General features: G+C 45.5%; 1 protein-coding gene across 3 annotated transcripts in view; it reads right to left on the reverse strand.

The window, feature by feature from the left end:
* Positions 1-12,029: 12,029 nt before the first annotated feature.
* Positions 12,030-15,139, reverse strand: part of FAM169B (Protein) — a 57,148-nt gene continuing 54,038 nt past the window's right edge. For all 3 annotated transcript variants that reach the window (XM_087704367.1, XM_087704366.1, XM_087704365.1), the window contains one exon: positions 12,030-12,486. In XM_087704367.1, the coding sequence (XP_087560493.1) occupies positions 12,277-12,486 (210 nt within the window). In that variant the 3' untranslated portion in view covers positions 12,030-12,276. The remainder of the gene's footprint in view (positions 12,487-15,139) is intronic.

Here is a 15,139-nt window from a genome sequence, read left to right on the forward strand (position 1 = left end):
TTATGTTCATCGCTCTTATTTAGATTTATGTGGTACAGAAATGAATGTTTGGCTTAGAAGATAAATTCTCTGCACATTTCCACCAGTTTCTCTGGTGACAATGTATACAGAAAAATACTTAGGCTTAAAAGAACGAACCGACACATTCCATCTCACACCACCAAACGCAGAGGTTGAAAGCCCACCACCCTCAACTCCCACCGCCTCTCAGCTCCCTTATCTCTCCTCCAATGAAGTTTAGGTTGGGGTTCAGCAGCACCCAGGCGCTCGCCAGGGATCAGGCCCCGGGTGGCTCAACCCCTCTGAGAAAGACTCCTCCATCTGTACTGTTCCTGCCAAAGTAACATAGTAAATCAGATGGGCTGCCATGCAGGCATTTCTGCTCCACCTTCAGTATTTCCTAGGCCCAATGATTTGTGTTTTTTTTCGGGAGGGGGGGGGAATGCTCTCTTTTTGCACACTTGTTTTAGGTGGCACCTTCATACTCACAACATGTTAATATTAACATCAACATGGCCGGAACTGGTTAATGATATTATTAGTTCCATTTATAATCTCAGCACATCTTATTTACACCCCAGAATAATCCTTCAGTGCCAAAGAGTTTGCAACGAACAAGATACAGATTTATGTGCCAGCAGTTACAGTCAGATTAAGCTAGAATCACTGCCCCAAGCAAAAACACAGTAGCACAAACTGTTATTTACAAAATAGCAGGATCAATGCCTACATAATTTTAGGCTCTAATATAAAACTTTAAATGAAAACTATTATGGCCAGATCAGAGTTAAGCATATAGACATCTTCAAACTTACCTAGTTCACTCAGGGACTTTGGCTGTTGGCTGTTGGTCACATAAAATGTACTATTTTCTGTGTTTACTTTTGTTATGTATACTGCCAAATAAAAATATTTTATATGCAACTCTTTCTGTGATACCATTGAAGAATGCTAATGGTGCTGCATAATTCACTCTACCTGCAACGGGACGTGTGGTTGAGAGTCACCAGTCAAACCCTTGGAAATTGGGCTTTATTGCTTTCCACAAGAGGGTAGAATTTCCTCACTTTTACAGCAGATACTTCAGCCTTTCTTCTGTGTGCTTAGAACAAGTTGCATAAAGCCACAAGGCCTGTGTGTAGCAGTTACAAAACTTCACTTCTTGTGACTGCACATGGATGTACCTGGAATATGGAATGGGATGGCCTGGAAAAAAACTAGAAAAATTGGGGGGGGGGAACAGTTTTTTCCAAATAGCTTTGGGGAAAAAAGGAAAAAACACTCCCCCCCCCATTTTTCTGGGGTGTCCCCCCCCCCCGAGGCCTTCCCATGTGTGCTTTCTCCAGAAGAGTGTTTGGTGGCTTTAAAAATCTTAGCACCGATATATCAGAATTGTTTGGTTTTATTCCCAGACTTTTGTTAACTAGTTTAAAGGCTGAAAAATAATGCCTGGTGCATTACTGAATCAAACTTAGAAGCTGTACAAACATTTCAAGGGAGGAAGGAAGGAAGAAATGTAACATGATTGGGGCAATGGAGATAGATTTTGTTTTTATAAGACAGATCTTTAACTCCCCTGATGAAACGGATCAGTGATAAGGTGATAGAATTTGTAAAGCTGGCAAGCAAATGAAAAGCAAATGAATCCCGGCATCTCTTTTGACTTATAACTAACTTTAGAAAGAATTCAAGAGGGACAGCGGCTTCCGGTTTGGGCGGGGCCTGAGGGGGTTGTTGTTTTTAACAGCTCTGGATCCTTGGTTGCGTTAAGCTGTCTAAACAGTATCCATCAACTGTTTGACAGTTTGATTACCACTTCTCCGGGCATAGGAGGAGGAGGCGAGCTAAGTTATGTTTGGGCAGTGCTCCATTTAAACCCCCCCCCCCCGAACATAAATCTGGGGTTGGAAGAGGGAGCCGCCCGGTAACATAGTGGATTCTCCGCGTCAAGGACTTCTTCTGCTTTTTTTGCAGAATGAAGGCACACGTCCACCCTCAGTTCAAGGACTGATTTATTACTGATTCCAAAATGGGCAGAACTGATACTGGTGAACTTCTAATTGTATGTATAAGACTTTAACTCCATTTTTTAAAGAATTCCTTCTGACAATTTACTTGCTAGAAATACACAGAAAATGGCACCGAGCAGCTTTGTAGGAGGGGTCAGGCTCTGACGACACAGATCTCTACAGAGCTCAGAACATTTAAAGATCATTAAATCAGTAGTGATTTATTACCAAACTAAATAGTAATTGCTGAACAAGTGGCTTGCCTGGATTTAGTAACTGGGTGGAGAAGATTAAATGTGGAATGGCTTCTAAGCAGCAGAAACTTGCCCCTAATTCCTCTAAAAGCGCTGGTAATTCACCTGCTCCCGGGACTAAATTACAGGGGAAACTTTGACCTGAGAAATACTACAAAAAGAACTAAGCATGCCCTTAGCCGAGGCCTTAAAAAATCATGCAGCTGCGATGGAAATTAAAATAAAGGAAGACATATCTGCTGCTCATAAGGAATTGTCAGAAGAACTTATAGACTCGGTTCGGACTCGGAACCAGCAAATTAGAGACGATATTCTTGAGGCTTTTAAGTGCCTATCTGGTTATGTCTCTGGAATTGAAGATAAATTGGAAGATCTTAGTGATTCCAATATTAATCTGGTAACGAAAATGGATGTGGGTCAATAAAAGGTTGGTGATGCAGAAAATGAAATTATAATGTTGCCGTATAGACAGATGGAATTTGCCTTAAGGATAAGAGGCCTCCAAGAGAAAAATCAAGAAAATTTGAAGCAGATTTTCTCAGAAGCCTTTGATCAATTGATGGGAAGATCAGGAGGGAATTTTGACTGGCAGATTGACAAGTTATATCATGTTAATTCCTGGCTCGCCAGACAAAAGCAACTCCCAAGAGATTGTGGTGTATTTTGCTATGAGAGATATGAGGAATTTGATATTGCAAGAGTCTTACAAAACTAAGCTTCAAATTGGGGGTCAGGAGATGATTGTTTTGAAGGAAATACCAACCAAAATGTTGAGATCGAGGAAAGACTTTGCCTTCTTAGTCGATGAGCTCAAAAATTGTCAGCTAAGTTCAGATGGGAGGTCCCAGCTGGGCTTGCAGTTACTTACCAGGGGCAAAGATATTGTCTCAACTCAGTATGGAAGGCTCAATATTTTTACAATAATATACTGAAGGCTGGACATCCCCCCCTCCAGAACCCAGAGAAAGAGAACAAGAAGGACAGGATAGACAGCAAGCTACCCAAGGAACACCAAGGCTGGACCAACTTCCTCTCTCAGAACTACAAGGAGCGAAGGAGCAAAGACAAACCCGTGTGATTACCAGGTGAATGGAACAAGAGCTAAAAAAGCAACAAGCTTCGCAACAAACACATGCTACCATCCAAGAATTCACAGGTTTTAGTTCAGAAGCAGTGGGTGGAGCCAGGCCGAAAACCAAACTACAGGATTTCCAGATGGCTCTTAAAAAGTTTCAGGGGGCTAAAGATGACAACTAAGTTCTTAACCTGGAACGTCAATGATTTAAACTCCCCACAGAAAAGGAAGAAAATAAATCATTATCTGAAACAATTTAAGAATGACATAATTTGCCTGCAAGAGACTCATATTAGATCAACAGACCAGAAATACTTGATTAATACAAGACTTGGACAACACTTTGTAGCTTCTGCTCCTGAGAAGAAAAATGGTATAGTTATTTACTTAAGAAAGGACATCAAAGCCAAATTAATTGAAGCAGACTCTCAAGGAAGATATATTGCAATAGAACTGGTATTAGAAGGGAAAAAGATACTCCTATTGGGAATATATGCTCCCAATCAACAGCAAGATAAATTTTATAAAATGCTCCATACTAACTTGGTACATTGGGACTATAGATCTTGCATATTATTGGGTGACTGGAACGGTGTTATGGATACCAAGAAAGACAAGTGAGGTCTCTGGCAAAATATCCAAATGTGAGCAAAACTACCCAAGTCCTTTTTCGATATGATGGATGATTTTGAACTGAGAGACATCTGGCGAGAAAGGAATGCAGAAGAATATGACTTTACATTTTTTTCCGATTGACATCAATCTTTTTCCAGGATTGATTTCATACTAACAACCAATGATTTGCTTTCTAGGGTAAAGAAGATGAAGATATGTTCCAGAGCTTTATCAGATCATAATGTGGTTTGGATGGAACTGGAACTTGGGACGCAAGCAAGAAGAACTTGGAGATTGAATGAAAACTTATTTAGATATGAGAAAAATATTAATGAATGTAAAAAATTGCTAAGAGAATATTTTGTTTTTAATATGAACAAGGGTACATCTATGGAAATGGTTTGGGACGCAAGTAAAGCATATATGCGAGGAGTTCTAATCAATTTAAATAGGTTACATAGACGTAAAGGGGGAAAAAATAATCGAACTAGAAGAAGAAATCCTCGCCCCCAAGGCTGTGGAAACCGGGTGACCCCATTTGAGACACCTGAGCAATTGTACCTTTGGCGCCCTGGACAAGGCGGCCCAGCACGGTTTGCAGACGGCATTGGGACACTTGGCGTGACTGCACTCTTCTCTGAGCCCCTCTCCCTTCGTAGAAGCTCTTCTTGGAGGCCTCTTCACATCTCAAGTGTTCATAAATATTCAGAGGAAGTGGCGTGAGACCACATGGTCTGGAGAAGTGAGTCTGAATGCTGGCACAGCAGCCAGGGGACCTCCGTGCATTTTCATCAGGTGTGGAAATAGATTCTTTACTTCATATGAAATGCAAAGTACCAGAGAACCACTTAGACAAGTCTATGGGATTTTTGCCTGGCTGTGCAGGCTGAGCATGCTGCCAGGGAAAAGGGGCCAAAGGAAGCCGAGGACGATCACCTGTGTTAGTCTGTGAAGGGAGAGACAACCTTGGATTGGCTAGAGCCCCTGCGGGCTTCTTCAGTAATCAGTCTGTTAGTCTTTGAACTGCCCCAAGATGCTCCAGAACCCCGTGTTTTCTTAAATGGAGGGGAGGGGAAACGGGTCAGGCAGCTGAATATTCATAACACCGGCTCTTCCTAAGAAGAAGGTCTGCCTTTCCAAGGTGTGCAGGTAGAGACCGTAAGGTAATTAGTTTCCTAATGTATTATGCATGCTTTTTGGCATCCAGTAGGTGAGCTGCACGCTCACCGTGGAGTCTTCCAGATCGCTGCTGTTTTGATTGAAGAGACGGGGGATACAGGCTGGGAGGCTCTTTCACAAGAGTACTGGAACTGGAAATACGTTTTAAAGTGTTTTCAGCCTCGTCATTGTTTAAAATCCAGGGATAGAAATTGTTTTGTATGTTTTACATCCTTTTCTGAAGAAATTTATGAGCAATAATTAATAACGTTACATTTATACCTGTTTATCTGTCATGCCTCCCACCAATCAATATCTAGCATAGTTTCTTCAGCGGTTCTCCCATACAAATAATTTTGGGAATGTAAGCAAGGCAAGGGGGAAAACAGAGTTTGGATGTGTGTGTATGTGTGTGTGTTGCAAAGTGTATGTAATGCAAAAGGCTGCATTAAATTAAAAATGCATTTTTAAAAACATCTCATTGCCACGATGGGAACAAAATGCTAAATAGTTTTTGATCTGTTGCAACAAAGCCCTTGTGTTCTTAAATCACTTCGCCTGCAATGTCCAGCACAAAAATTTGGACCCGGATTGTAATCCAAGTTGTGATGTGTACATTTTAGCATGTACTTACGTCATTATATTTCTGATTTTCTCCCAAAACATCCTTCCAGCTGGCTGGGCCATGTTAAGTAGAAGCCTGTTTAATAGTCATTTTATTGCTTGTTTTCCATCTCGGTTGTTTCTGAAAACTACCTGTTACCACTGCTTTTCTTCTCCCAACTTCAGAGAAAGAGACGCCGAGAGCAACGATGGAGATCCAGTAAGTCCGAGACAGACCAAGCACTTTTAATATCTAGCATCAGAGCTTACCTTCGGGCAATTAGGATGACAAAAAGGACACACATTGCCTCTCTGATTGCTTCTGCTGAGTCGCGCCCAGCCGCCTTGTTCAGGATAACCCGTTCCCTCCTAAACAGGAGGGATACGAGCGATCCTTTGCAAGGCAGAGCTGAGGATTACGTCCAATTCCTCGCGGATAAAGTTACTCGGCTTCGGACGGACCTGGACTCCAATTGCGCAGAGCCAGCCGAGGCACCAGGGGAGAATCTGGAAGGACATCACTGGATTGATTTTCAAGCTGTTACCCCTGAGGACGTACACAAGGCCATGGGAGCTGTAAGTGCCTCCACATGTGTACTGGACCCGTGCCCCTCCTGGCTGGTCGCTAACAGCAGGGAGGTGACACGGGGCTGGACCCAGGCGGTTGTTACCGCCTCCCTTCGGGATGGGTTCTTTCCCCCCGCTCTAAAGGCGGCGGTGGTGAGACCCCTTCTGAAGAAGCCATCTTTGGATCCAGTCGTGTTAAACAACTATCGTCCAGTCTCCAACCTCCCCTTTGTAAGGAAGGTTGTTGAGAAAGTGGTGGCTTTTCAGCTCCGACGGTCCTTGGAGGAAACCGATTATCTAGATCCCTTCCAGTCGGGATTTAGGCCTGGCTACAGCACGGAAACCGCTTTGGTCGCATTGATCGATGATCTCTGGAGAGCCAGGGATGGAGGTTATGCCTCCGTCCTAGTGCTCCTTGACCTCTCAGCGGCCTTCGATAGCATCGACCATGGTATCCTTCTGCGACGACTGCGGGAGGTGGGGGTGGGAGGCACTGTCCTACGGTGGTTCTCCTCTTACCTCTCGGACAGGTCGCAGTCGGTGTTGGTCGGAGGGCAGAGATCGACCCATAGGCCCCTGAATTATGGGGTGCCGCAGGGTTCGGTCCTGTCCCCCCTCCAGTTTAATATCTACATGAAGCCGCTGGGTGAGATCATTCGACGGCACGGGATAAAATACCATCAGTATGCGGACGATACGCAGCTGTATCTGTCCGCCCCGTGCCAACTCAATGAAGCGGTTGACGTGATGTGCCAGTGCCTCGAGGCTGTTAGGGACTGGATGGGGGTTAACAAGTTTGTTCTCAATCCGGATAAGACCGAGTGGCTGGTGTGTTTCCCTCCTACTAATTGGCCAAGTTTTCCATCTCTCAGGCTGGGGGGTCAAACAGTACGCCCCTCAGACAGGGTTCGCAATTTGGGAGTCCTCCTGGACCCACAGCTGACTTTTGAACACCACTTGTCAGCCGTGACCAGGGGGGCATTTTCCCAGGTTCACCTGGTGCACCAGTTGCGTCCCTACCTGAACCGGGAGGCCCTCACAACAGTCACTCGTGCCCTTGTGACCTCTAGACTGGACTACTGCAACGTGCTCTACATGGGGCAGCCCTTGAAGAGCATTCGGAGACTTCAGCTTGTCCAGAATGCAGCCGTGCGAGCGATTGTGGGTGTACCTCAGTTCACCCATGTAACACCTATCCTCCGCGAGCTGCACTGGCTGCCTATTGGTCTCCGGATACGCTTCAAGGCGCTAGTCGTCACTTATAAAGCCCTTCATGGTATTGGACCTGGGTACTTGAGAGACCGCCTGCTGCCAATTACCTCCACTAGACCGATTAGATCCCACAGATTAGGCCTCCTCCGAATTCCATCCGCCGGCCAGTGTCGACTGGCAACTACTCGGAGGAGAGCCTTCTCTGTGGCTGCTCCGACCCTTTGGAACGAACTCCCTGTGGAGATTCGAACCCTCACCACCCTCCAGGCCTTCCGCAAAGCCGTTAAAACCTGGCTGTTCCGACAGGCCTGGGGCTAAAGAGCTGTTGCCCCCGTCTCGAATGGTATGACTGTTGTGTGTTTTTAAATTATGTATTGTTATGTTTCGTTTTTTCTTTTTTGTCTGTACCCCCCCCTTCCCTGATTTGATTTGTTAGCCGCCCTGAGTCCCCTTCGGGGGGAAAGGGCGGCATATAAATATAATAAATGAAATGAAATGAATGAAATACTTCATAATGCCAGGGCCACAACAGACCTGGATACCCCTCCAGATCCCAGGCCTGCAACTGCCACGCCAGGCACTAGCGGGGGTAACAAGAAGGGGCCCTTCCATAGGCCACCGGTGGAGAAGGAGGAGATCCCCACTCCAAAGATGTTCCTAAAAGTGCTTAAATCCCAGTGGGTTAAGCCAGGATCCTTTCCCAACCCGAGGGGCAATGAGCGTAGGTTCTATAATCTCAATTCTACCTTTGCCCAAGCTCTTCAGGTTCCCGCGGTGGACACTCCGGTCGCCACTCTAGCTTCAGCTTCGGCCGTGGTGACTGGAGACATCGCCAAAGGCAGAAGACAAGAAGGTGGAGATGATTATGAGTAAGTCATTCCAAGCAATAACCTGGGCCATTAGGGCGGCCGCTTCTGCATCCTTTTTTAATAGGTCAACAGTACTGTCCCAGGCTAAGTGGCACCTGGCAGGAGCTGACTACGCCATGGACAAGCTTTTCGGTGCCTCGCTGGATCCTATCTTGGTGGAGGACAAGAATAAGCAGAAGGTCTTCCTGGCTACAACCAGACGGTCAGATCACTGACAGGCTCCTTACCCCAGGAGAACATCTTACCACCCATCTGACACGGACGCCCAGAATCAGAGGTACCAGACTCCCAGGTTTCATAGACAAGGGGATAGGCAGTTCCCAAGAGACAGATTTAGAGGCCAACAGCAGAGCAAGCGGCCCTTTCGAGGAGGGGGCGGTCGCCCCTTCCGCAGGTTCAAGTGATCCGTTCGCAGATCACCCCATCGGCGGTTGCCTGTCTCTTTTTGCGGATGCCTGGGAGCGCGTCACATCGGACGAGTGGGTCCTCCAGACGGTTAAGCTCGGGCTCCAACTAGAGTTCCGGTCGCAGCCCCCCAATAGATTCCGTACCTTTGCCTCCTCTGCAGATCCGGCCAAACGGGCCCTTCAAACACCTGTTAGATATCAGGGCCATAGAGAAGGTCCCGGGGGGGAGAGGGGTTCTGGATTCCATTCAAACCTATTCCTGGTCCCCAAGAGCTCGGGGTGGAGAGCCATCCTGGATCTTAAACTTCTCAACTCCAGGGTAGTCTACCGTAGGTTCAAGATGGCCTCTCTGAAATCTATCTTAGATAGCATCCGACAGGGCAATTTCTTGGCTTCGTTTTCTGAGATTAGCCAAGTTAAGTTCGATATCTAGCTGCAATAAACTCCCTTATTCAAGATAGACCACAAGTATCTTCCACACCTTGAATTTAATGACTGTATGCCATACTTGGTGCCACCTGTAGCTCTGATCACCAGGTGCTACGCAAAAGCTACAAAAATATAGTACAATACCAGCAAATGTTGTTTTATTTAATATATTTAAGACATGTTTAATGTACTTCGTGAGGATCAAAAAAGAAAACACATACTTCAGAGCAAAGAAGGAAAAAGTTCACCGCCTGGATTTGGGGGTGGGTGGGCTGGGAGGAAATAAAATTCAAATAAAGTGCAATAGCACCACCTTGTGGCCAAGATTAAAAACTTCGTCCCTTTCCTACACACGTTTTCAGAATAAGAAATATTTTCAAGCTAATGAATGGGGTGAGTTTTGCCTGATCTAAGACCACCTGAAATTAAAACCATCTCCAAAGCTTTTCCTCATAATGCAATTAATGATTTGCCACTGTATCGTGCCAAGGATTGAGGTTCCCAAAATCTTTTAGTTTTGATTTGCAAAATAACTTCAGAGCAAGGTGATTCTCTTCCTAATCTATGCTGAGCCAGCCCTGGCATTTTTAATAGATAAAGGTTCCGCTCGCACATAGTCATTCCCTACTCTAGGGGGGCGGTGCTCATCTCCGTTTCAAAGCCGAAGAGCCAGCGCTGTCTGAAGACGTCTCCGTGGTCATGTGGCCGGCATGACTAAATGCCGAAGGCGCACAGAACGCTGTTCCCTTCCCACCAAAGGTGGTCCCTATTTTTCTACTTGTATTTCTTACGTGCTTTCGAACTACTAGGTTGGCAGAAGTTGGGACAAGTAACAGGAACTCACTCCGTTATGCAGTGCTAGGGATTCGAACTGCTGAACTGCCAACCTTCTGATTGACAAGCTCAGCATCTTAGCCACTGAACTGTAGTTCCCTCCTAATACATTTTAGGTTAATTACCCAACTAGTGGCTTATTTTACTTTAAATTACTTAAACTGGATGGCACTGGCGAGGTTTGCACTCGTGCCGTTTGGTTGATTAGCAGACTTGGTGAACTTGCAAAAGCCCTGTGAGCTCAGTTTAAGAGAGCATGAATTACAAAGGTTTCATTACGTTGAATTCCAGATACATTTGCATTCTTCCCCCCCCCCTTTGGAGATTCACAAAAGCTTACTAATCCACTGTCCTCTGCCCCCCCATATCAGAAATGTTAATTCTTCCTACAAATTACTGTAGAAAGTTAGTACCCACTCCTCTTTCTAGAAGAATGAAATGTTTTAGGAAACATTTAAAAGGCAAAATTTTGCATTTCCGCTAAAAAAGAGAAATCTTAAGGGAGACAGAAACTCAGAGCTGCAGCTCCCTGTCCCCACTAGATCTTTTGTGCCCATTGAAGAGGACTGGGGCAGCCTGTCTACCACATTGCAAAATCACCTGGGGACAATGCATCATCCTCCAGGGTTCAACCAAACTTATATCAGACAAACTCCTAGCAGGGGATATCTGACTACAGTCAATAGAACATATGTTCTTGCACAGGAACAGGAAGCTCAAGGGCAAGTCCCAAGAGAAGGTATAAATACCCCCCCCCTCTCTCTCTTCCTCCCTCCCTCTCCGCCATATGGTCAGTGCACCAGGACCAGAGGTGGTATTCTGACAGTTCGGACCAGTTCGCCTGAACTGGTAGTGGAAATCGCCAGTGGGCCCACCCACCTACCTTGGTTCTATTCATTAGGCATGTTTTCAAGCCAAAGTGCATGCACGGATGAATGCATGCACACTCACATTTGCGAACCAGTAGAGAAGGTAAGTGAATACCACTCCTGACCAGGACCATGTGATTGATGGGTCTTCTCCATTAAACCATCTTTTCAATCAGCCTCCATGTTTCCAAGTGTTTTTCTCCCTGCTTGGAACTGAACCAGATGGATATTTCTTCCAACAGTACTTAATGGGTTGGCTGATCTTTGCTAAACAATCAGGATAGGTCTTAGAAGACTAATCGAGCCCTAGTCTCAATTCTGTCAACGGTTATCTAATTCTTCCCAGAACAAATTACCCATCCAATGATCCTAAATTACCTTCCTTAATGGGTGAGAAAAGGACAGGGTGGGAGATTAAGAGAGAAAATTGATTTGACACACTGGATTCAACCCTAAGTACCAATAATCTATGAGCCGCGGTGGTGCAGTGGTTAGAGTGCAGTACTGCAGGCTACTTCTGCTGCCTGCCAGCTGCCTGAAATTTGGCAGTTTGAATCTCACCAGGCTCAAGGTTGACTCAGCCTTCCATCCTTCCCAGGTGGGTAAAATGAGGACCCAGATTGTTGGGGGCAAGAGGCTGACTCTGTAGACCACTTAGAGAGGGCTGTAAAAGCACTATGAAGCAGTATATAAGTTTAAATGCTATGGCTAATGCTATTACTAATCTCTCCAGACAAAGGTGGTATTTGCCAGTTCTCCAAACTACTCAAAATTTCCACTACCAGTTCTCCAGAACCTGCCAGAACATGCTAAATTTCACCCCTATTCTGGATGCTTTTCAAGACCAGCCGCGTGTTGAGCGTGTTGCAATGGTCAAGACGGGAGTTGACTAGGACATAAATGATCTTATGGTCATCCTAAGAAAAATGCAATGCGTGTACGACATTCTCTCATTCACACTTTATAGTGGCTCTGTTAAACAGGTCATTTCAAGGGAACCTGTGTCAGAACAGCAAGGCGTAGAAAAATGTAGAGCATTGATTCTCAAGAATCACTCAAGATATATGGACTTTGACTCCCAGAATTCCTCACTTAGATTGGCTGGGGAATTCTGGGAGTTGAAGTCCACATATCTTGAGTGATTCTTGAGAATCACTGCTCTACATTTTCCTTCGCCTTGCTGTTCTGACAGTCAATCACTGGGGAATTCTGGGAGTTGAAGTCCACATCTCTTCAAATTGCCATGGAGGAGAAACAGTGGGCAGAGTCACCTAAATATGCCAATCGATGAAGAAATATTCACTGGAGATTTCCTAACTTGCTACCCGATCCTCAGATTTTGTGTGTTTTCTCTTCCTTCTGCTGTTTACAAAAATTAGGACGTTGTCCTCAAGTGCTTTGCAACACTCTCCCCAGCTGGTTCTTCTCTGTCCGTTCTCTTCTTCAATTTTTTTGGTTCTTCAGCTTTCAACTCAACTTGAAGTTCATTGCTCTGAGAAGGAAGGTCTGGGGCCCCTCTACGGTCACCAAGATGTGCCATGGGTTTGTCTGGCAGTGCTCCAAGATGTGGGATACAGCCAGGACTCTTAAAACAGAAGCAGAATAACAGGAGAACTGTCAGAATAACTAACAGAACAGCTAACCAAATAACCGACAAAATAACATAGTTGGAAGTGACCTTGGAGATCTTCTAATCCAGGGGTGTCAAACTCAAGGCCCGAGGGCCGGATGCGGTGCACAGGGTGCTTAGATCTGGCCCATGGGGCCACCCTGGAAACAGCAAAGGACTGGCCTGCATAGTTTCTGCAACTAAAAATGGAGCTCAGGAAGGAGCTCCGTTTTCGCTGGCAGAGCTACAGGAGGCCATTGCAGCCCAAAATGGAACTCGCAAGGGCCATGTTCAACCCTCCCAAGCTCCATTTTCGCTGTCAGAGGGTTGCAAGAGGCTGTCGCAGCCTAAAACGGAGCTCAGGAGCCCGTTTTCACTGGCAGAGCCATCACAGGTGCCCCCGTCATGTGTGACGTCAAGCTGGCCGTGCCCCTCTCCCCCTCCCCCACCCGGAGGTTAAACACAACCCTGATGCGGCCCTCAATGAAATCGAATATGACACCTCTGTCCTAGTCCAACTCCCCGCTCAAGCAGGAGATCTGTACATTAGAAGTCATGGACACAAATAATAGGAAAAAGTCCAACTGATGATTATTTTAATCCATGCAGAGCATTGTCTGGATGGGGCGGGGCACAAGAGATAGTGGTCTTCATGAAGTTATCAAAAAAAAAAAAAACCAATGCAATCCTAGGCTGCATCAACGGAGGGATAGTTTGAAGATCACGTAAAGTATTTATTAGCACCACTTTATAAGGCCTTGGTAAGATCATAATTGGAATATTATGGCCAATTCTGGTCACTGCAATACAAAAAAAAGATGTTGAGACTCTGGAAAGAGTGCAGAGAAGAGCAACAAAGTTGATTAGTGGCCTGGAGAGGCTCAAGTGTGTGATGAACAATTGAGGGGACTAGACATGCCCAGCCTACGGAAGAGGAGGATTAGCAAGGACGTGTCCTTCCAGGACTTGTGAGGCTGTCACAGACAAGGAATCAACTTATTCTCCAAAGCACCAGAAGGCAAGAGAAGTGGGAAGCTAACCAAGCATCGGTTAAAGGGACTAGGCATGCCAGTCTAACAAAGAGAAGGCACAGGGGTGATATAATAGGAGCCGAGGTGGCGCAGTGGTTAGGGTGCAGTACTGCAGGCCACTTCAGCTGACTGTTATCTGCAGTTCAGTGGTTCAAATCTCACCAGCTCAAGGTTGACTCAGCCTTCCATCCTTCCGAGGTGGGTGAAATGACTGTGGGGGCAATTTGCTGACGCAATTTGCTAAAAATCTGTAAACCGCTTAGAGAGGGCTGAAAGCCCTATGAAGTGGTATATAAGTCAAATAAATAAATAAATAAATAAATAAATAAATAAATAAATAAATAAATAAATAAATAAATAAATAAATAAATAAATAAATAAATAAATAAATAAATAAATAAATAAATAAATAAATAAATAAATAAATAAATAAATAAATAATGGCTATTTTTACATGACACTTGAGGGGCCATCACGTAGAAGATGGGGTCAACCTATTCTCCAAAGCACCTGAGAGGAGGACAAGAAGTAACAGGTGGAAGAATATGAAAGAGAGAACCAACCTAGAACTAAGGAAAAACTTCCTAACCGTTAGAACAATCAACCAGTGGAACAACTTGCCTCTAGAAGTTGTGGGCCCTCCATCTCTGGAGGTTTTTGCAAGGAAAGATTGGACAGCCATTTGTCCAGAGTGGTATAAGGCCATGAGAGCGAACCTATAGCACGCTTGGCACAAGTGGCACACAGAGCCCACTCTGTGGGCACGTGCGACATCACCAGTTGCGCTTCCAGATTCCATCACACGCATGCGCATTGGACAGCTGCTCTCTTCCAGGTTCTGGCACTCCCAGTGTGCGTGTGCTCCAGTTTTGGCACTCAGTGACGAAAAGCTTAACCATCACTGGTATAAGGTCTCCTGACTGAGCCAGAGGTGGTATTCTGTTGGTTCAGAGCAGTTCGCCCCAACCGGTAGCGGAAATCGCGGGTGGCCCCGCCTACCCACCCCGGCTCCATGGCATCCTATTTAGGCCCCCTTTTTTAGCCAAAGTGCATGCACGGAAGGCTGAGTCATGCGCGGACGTGGATGAACTCACATTTGCAAACCAGTAGGGAAGGTAAGTGAATATCACCCCTTGCTTGAGCAGAGGATTGGACAAGAAGACCTCTAAGGTCCCTTCCAACTCTGTTAGTCTATATTCTGTATACCAGTTTGAGGAGAGGCATCTCTAAAGATTTTTTCCGTTCTATTCCCAACTTCAGCATAGGGCAGTGCTTCATAGGCAGGCCTCACCTCAGTAAAACACCAAAATACCTGGTCCAAAGGTGCTTTTTCAGGCAGCAACTGGACTTTGTTTTTTCTTCTGAAGAAGTTTTGCTTCTCATCCAAGAAGCTTCTTCAGCCCTTTTGCTGATTGAGAGCACCTTTGGGACAACCATGACCTGGATGACTGAGCAACTCTACAGATCCAGCTGTCAGGCCTGCAGCCATCTTTTCTTTTGGGTCTTTGGCCTGCCACACTTTCTATTATTCTGCTATGCATTTTCTATTGTGGGAAGATGGGAGGGGGGACTGTACGGAGTTAGATGATATGTAGCCA

Source organism: Thamnophis sirtalis, unplaced genomic scaffold (assembly GCF_051295495.1).
Source record: "Thamnophis sirtalis isolate CommonGarterSnake01/CBP01778 unplaced genomic scaffold, rThaSir2_p1.2 scaffold_2, whole genome shotgun sequence".
NCBI lineage: Eukaryota > Metazoa > Chordata > Lepidosauria > Squamata > Natricidae > Thamnophis > Thamnophis sirtalis.